General features: G+C 41.7%; 1 protein-coding gene across 1 annotated transcript; it reads right to left on the bottom strand.

The window, feature by feature from the left end:
* Positions 1–632: 632 nt before the first annotated feature.
* Positions 633–5,832, bottom strand: LOC147234266 (ras-related protein Rab-19-like). Its single transcript, XM_086147131.1, has 4 exons — positions 4,976–5,832; positions 3,440–3,623; positions 2,159–2,262; positions 633–1,514 (listed from the first exon to the last, which is right to left on the bottom strand). The coding sequence occupies exons 1-4, from the start codon at positions 5,168–5,170 to the stop codon at positions 1,326–1,328; spliced, it is 672 nt and encodes a 223-aa protein (XP_086003257.1). The 5' UTR covers positions 5,171–5,832; the 3' UTR covers positions 633–1,325.
* Between the last annotated feature and the right edge of the window lie 220 nt (positions 5,833–6,052).

The raw sequence follows: 6,052 nt of genomic DNA, 5'->3' as shown, positions 1-6,052 counted from the left end.
TTGCCTTTTTACTCAGCAGGACCGGAGGAAAGAATTGTTGATGTCGTACAACGAAAAGCATAAACGTGAGCCGTGACAGAGACCAGCTGCCCTATGTGTGTGCGTGTGTGTGTGTGTGTGTGTGTGTGTGTGATACACACTGATCGTTCTACTATTATTTAAATAGTCAAAGTATACAAATTAGGATCCTCAAAAATTAAGCATAACTGATGAGTCAGATTCACATCAGATATTTGAATACTGCAGATGATAATAGTTTAGCTCATCCCCTTCAGGGATTTCTTTTCTTTTCCCTTCTCAGTAATCCCATAATACAGGAAGTATACACAGATGCTATGATAAACAAACAAGGAAATTATATAAAATGTGAATTTGCACAGTAAAGAGCTGATAAATATATTTGACATTTAGCCCATACACTTCACTGCATGTCAATGTGAATATGAGTATGTTTTTCCTTTTTCATTCTTAATACAAATGTTCCTTAACGTAAATCTAAAAAGAATTGTCCATTTCATCATTAACCAGTAGGGAGATTGAGTATTATGTAAGAAACAAAAAACCCAAGGATCAACTGAAAGTGCACAATATTTCATGTGCTGTTGTCTAGAAATAAAACAAGAGTAATATGCAAATAAAGAACGTTGATTTTATTAGCATAGATTTTGTTCAAAACGTCAATGTCACCGTTAGCCTTAATGCAAATAAAAGGTCCATTCGAGACAAATCTCAGCCCGGCGATCCAGCACGCGACCTGTTGCAACCCCAAAAACAAAGCTTCGACAGCCTTTTGGTCTCAGCGGGTCGGATTCACAGGTTCCACGGGCCCGTCGGAGCAGCCGGGGTCGATCACGCCAAAAAGGAAATTCAAATTATAAAGTAAAATATACTACTTTATCTTAAATCATTGTAACTTACTTTAGCTGTTGAGAGTAAAAAAAAGTCTTTGGTGATGTCTTCCTTTTAGAATCGACTGATGTAATAAGGCATTCATGTCATTTCTTTCCGTAAGTCAGAGAGTCCTGCGGCACCTTGTGACGGTTGTACCTGTTTGCACCTCTTTTGTAAACATTCCCCGATTCGTCATCGACTTTCTCGTCCCTGATGCACAAAACACTTCGAGTGAGTCATCAGGTAAGTCTCCGGCTGCAGGCAAGTCACTCCAATGATCACTTTTATCCCCGACCAGCTCTATGTGCACATCCATGAGTTTCCATGGTTTCCTGCGTCCTCCGCTGTATCTTACTTTGGTTGTGCTGCGGTTTCGTTCCCGGTTTCCATCCGCCGTCGCAATTTCATCTCCGAAACGTCGCAGCATTTCATCCTCAGCAGCATGATTTCTTCTCCGCTGATGCAAAGGTCGCCATGGCGCCGTTAACCGGACGAGAGTCGGAGCGGAGGAGAATTCTGGGCCTGCTGTTACTCCCTACCTCGCCCTGCTGGACTTGAAGGCCGTTGCGCGACAGCAGCTCTTTGGCCATCAATATGAAGGCTTCTTCTACATTCTGACTCTCCTACAAATAAGGATGCGGACAGAAATGAGAAAAATTATACTTGGTCATTTCTGTCCCATAAGGTTCTCAAATGTTTTGGCACTGAGCTGAAAATTAACAGGCCAAGGAATTTTTTCACATGTTAAATTCAAACACCACAAACACAAGACTGAAAAGAAATGAAACTAGTGACTTTTAGGCATTGGCGTATTTATCTGTTTTATTTATCAGAAACTGTAGACTAATATGTAATTAATTTGGTTACTATAACAGGCTAAAAACTATATTCTAGCTGTTTTATTTGTGAAAATAGTACACTATGAAAGGGCTTCTTGTCTTTGCAACTGGACTTGAGTTTCTTCACTCAAGTCGTTTCGCCGCTCATACAAGAGGCTTCTTCTTTTAGGAGTTATATTTGGAAACTCCTCATAGGTCATCGGAACTGAAGAAGCCTCTCGAACGAGGGGTGAAACATCTTCAAGTGAAGAAACTCAAGTCCGGCTGCCACGACGAGAAGGTTTCGACAAGAATTCACCATGACTTGGATGACTGGAAACCTCCACAGACTCTACGGAGGGACAGTTCTGTCCAAACTACCACAAATTTCAGTCATTATAAAATCAATAAAAACCTTGGTTTGGTCCATTGGAAGCCTCTGTCATTACCTTTGCAGATGTTTCCAGAGCAGCGAGGACGCCTCTGGCTTTCACAAGGGAGCAGGCCTCCTCAAACTGAACCTCACGTTCCTGCTCCAGGTCACTTTTATTACCTAGAAAAGCACTTAGAACTCAGAGATACGTACAAACACCTGAAGGTAGCACTCGAAATACTGTATTTCGAACAGTTTGAGAACTCGTATCTCAAGATAAACGATTACAGGTATTTTCTACGTTAGCACGTTGCTATTGAGGCATGTATATTAACATGCACTATGTAAATAACTGTCCATTTATTTTTATTTTTATAAAAAACCTGTACATGCTGCGAGCCGGGAGCTCTTGTTGCAAAAATTTCACTGCGCCTGCACAATGACAATTAAAAATCTTGATTCTTGATTCTTGATTCTCGTCACATGCTACATAATATCAGTTCACCAGGACTACAGATTTATGTTTTTTTTCTTTTTTTTACTGTTAAGCCAATTTTCTACTATTATTTATTGTTGTTATATTTTTCTTGTTACTCTGGCACAACAATTTCCTTCGGGATAAATAAAGTTGTTCTTATTGTTATTGTTATTGTTATTGTTATTGTTATTGTTATTGTTATTCTTATTCTTATTCTTATTCTTATTCTTATTCTTATTCTTATTCTTATTCTTATTCTTATTCTTATTCTTATTCTTATTCTTATTCTTATTCTTATTATTCTTGTTCTTAATGCTGCTAAGATGAATGTTTTAGCTTAGAATCAAATATAGTTACTTTGTTTGGATAGAAAAGAGCCTCTAGGTTGGAAGTTTTATGTTTAATCGTACAATAATATCACCCAGGGTGATTCTGTGTAATAGTCAGTTGTGAATAAAGGCTTTTACACCAAAAATAAATACATCTTAATGGCATTTAAATAACACACGTGTGTCTTTGCACAAACTCCCATGCCTTAAATGGTAATTTGAAGATTAACCTGGAAAATGTTTAAATTTCACCTTTGAAAAACCTATAAAAGACAGAATAAACTCAGTCTGATGAGTTTGCATGTTTTGCATACCAAACCGAACTCGACCGGTCTCACTTCCACTCGCAAGGCTTGGCAACCGTTTGCGCACGACTTCTGTTAAGCCCCGATAACATTCAAAAAACGGTAACCTGGGAACCAAACGTCACATAATTACATCTATTTACTTCCCAGGGAACATAAAAACAGAAGCACCTCAGGTGCTGGTGAACCTCGCGGCAAAATGACTCACACTAACGCTCATAAAGCGTGCGCGGTTCCTCACCCACCTATAAGAACCAGCACCACGTTTGCAGCTCCGTAAAGCTCGACTTCTTGGATCCAGTCCGCCACCGAGTCGAAGGTCGAGCGCCGCGTGATGTCATAGGTGATCATGGCGCCGTGAGCGCTGCGATAGTAGCTCTGGGTGATGGTGCGAAACCTCTCCTGTCCTGCCGTGTCCCACACCTGCATCTAAATTACACACACACACACACACACACAGGGTGATTTCTTGGGTGTCCCGAGAGCATCACGCATCACACGCCATGCCAGTATAGAAACTGCTGCCATGGCAACCAAAGCAGACTCACCAGCTTAGTCTGTTTGTTTTCAGCCGTCGTGTTGAACATTTGATCTTTAGCTCACTTTCCTGGACGCATTTCAAATCAAGTCTTGGCGCTGAACCGAGTTTTTCAATATGACCGCAAATGAGGTTTCGTATAACATGTTTACCTGATGATGTAGCTGTTATGCAGTTTAAGTAAAGGTGTTTTCTGCTGTAACACGTGTAATACACTCCTCTCCTTTGCGAGAACAAAGTTCGGCATGTTACGAAACCTCACAAAAATCAAGCTTGAATATTATCGTTAGAATTTGAGAGGAAATATGGGCAGGGGAAGAAATTCCACATATGTATGCCTTTACAGCCTCGAGATGAATGGTTCGATTCTCAAAATGGGAGATTACTGAAAAAAAAAAAAAAAGCAAAGAAGCAGCAGCTGAGAGTCTGCAAGTCTGAAACTGATGCTGGAGTTCCATTAATCACAAGGATTTACTGCAAAGCCGAGTGGAATATTTTGCCCTGAATTAAAGTTCACTTAAGGCATAATTCATTACATTAATTGTTTTTCGGTCAAAATTTTCAATAAAGCACACTGACAGTTTGATGGGTCGGAATCGGAATCGTACTGCCAAAAAAACCGAAGTACACGATGAAAGTGGTTCGGGCATAAATAAACGTCCGAGGAGGAATTCCTATGACGTGACATTTGCTTCGGCGCGATCGGGCTTCGGCTCGGGAAATGATTTCCTCGTCTGTTGCGAAGGGCACAGGGAAGTCATTCCAGCTTATTTTTCTGTAAAATACAGGAAAGAAAACCTGAAGGACAGGTCTTTTGTGTTGGCAGCTGGTCCAACTGCTTTCCGTCCAACTGAACCTCAGACAAAAGGACACCTCTTTTCACAGTAACGCGACTAGGTCACATCTTCGACTGTTAATCGAAGGAAACTAAACACAACTTGGATAAACCGTCGACCTCACGCCGCAGCATCTCTCATACTTCCCCCTCGAAGGTCCGCGACCATGCGGAACAGCTTGTCATTGTCACAGGCAGCTGACACAGCAACACGATCACAACAGCGGGCCTCCAAGACCATGATCTGACTACTAAAGACGCCGTCTTCGGCTTTCTCTCATACAATCAGAAGGCTGGGAGAGGAACTGTTCTGTATTCTACAGCTTTGACAATTTATCAAAAGGAACTGACATTCATTCGCCCTTTGCGGCTGCATTAACATGCAACTTCCAACGCGTACATACGAACCTTCACTTTCTTTCCTTCGATGTCCATGGTCCGCACCGTGAAATCCACTCCGATGGTGTTCATCTGTCTCTCCGTGAAAACCCCCGACTTGAAATTCTGAACCACACATGTTTTCCCAACATTGGAGTCCCCGATCAGGATGATTTTAAAAAGGAAATCGAAACAGTCGTCGTGTTCCGGTCCTGGGTTCTGCATTTTGCGGGTAGACGAGTGTGAGATCTTTGTTTTTTTTTTTTCTTTGCAGGTGGATTGCAGGCAATGGATGACCTGTGAGACCGAAGATGCTCAGAAAGTTTTGTGGCTGAGTGAGATATTTAAGTCAATTTACACAACCAAATATTCCAACTCCCTTTGGCTTTTGCTTCTAAGATAAGCGGTCGAAATCCCTCACCCTCAGGTGTCTTTGGTTCAACTAGCTCATGTATAGTCGAAAAACCAGTTCAAGGTGTCATGAATTCTGTTTGTCCCTATGTTAAAAGAAAAAAAAGCTGCTGCTCAGTGGTTTCAAAAGTCTTGGAAAAAAGCAGATGCCTTTTTTATAGCAGAATTTCCTTCTAATTCTGCATTCTCTCCCCTTGGTCCGTCTGAATTGAAGCAAAACTGTCCAAGTGTTGCTTCTCCCCTCGCTCCCTCAGGTGTCGACCAGCTCCGAAGGCTCACAGCAACAGAGTTTAAACAAAATCTCCTCGCTTTTTGGCCTCTTGCAGATGCCGCTGTCATGGGAAAAAAAAACAAGAATTCTCTTCTCCCACTGTTTTGTCAGGGATCCAGGGTTGCTGTCGGATCCACCTGCTCCTCCGTCTCGTTTCTCCCCCTTCAGCTCTTCCCTCATCAGTTTTCTAATGTTCTTGCGCACTCGTTGGTGTGTGTGTGTGTGTGTGAGTGTGTGTGTTTCCCTGGAGCACCTTTGGAAACAATAGAATCACACCCTACCTGTTCTACAGTACTGGCCCTGCCCTATTAGAACTGCGGTGTTTCTGGGAAATGCAGTTCCTTTATCAGGAACCAGACGGTCAAACAGAGTATTTGAACATGAACGATTATTAACTACTGCAAAGTTTGCCGCTTTAACTGTAA

Source organism: Fistularia commersonii, chromosome 5 (genome assembly GCF_037954325.1).
Source record: "Fistularia commersonii isolate RoL2024-O1a breed Wild chromosome 5, RoL_Fcom_v1.0, whole genome shotgun sequence".
NCBI classification, from domain to species: Eukaryota; Metazoa; Chordata; class Actinopteri; order Syngnathiformes; family Fistulariidae; genus Fistularia; species Fistularia commersonii.
This window is presented reverse-complemented; position numbering and strand designations above follow the sequence as displayed.

Excerpts from the sequence above, each read along its gene's own strand:
- LOC147234266 (XM_086147131.1), bottom strand. The coding sequence starts at position 5,170 with ATGCAGAACCCAGGACCGGAACACGACGACTGTTTCGATTTCCTTTTT. Across the intron at positions 3,624-4,975 it reads TCGAAGGAAAGAAAGTGAAG|ATGCAGGTGTGGGACACGGC; the intron begins GTTCGTATGTAC and ends TGTGTAATTTAG. Across the intron at positions 1,515-2,158 it reads CTCTGGAAACATCTGCAAAG|GAGAGTCAGAATGTAGAAGA; the intron begins GTAATGACAGAG and ends CCTTATTTGTAG.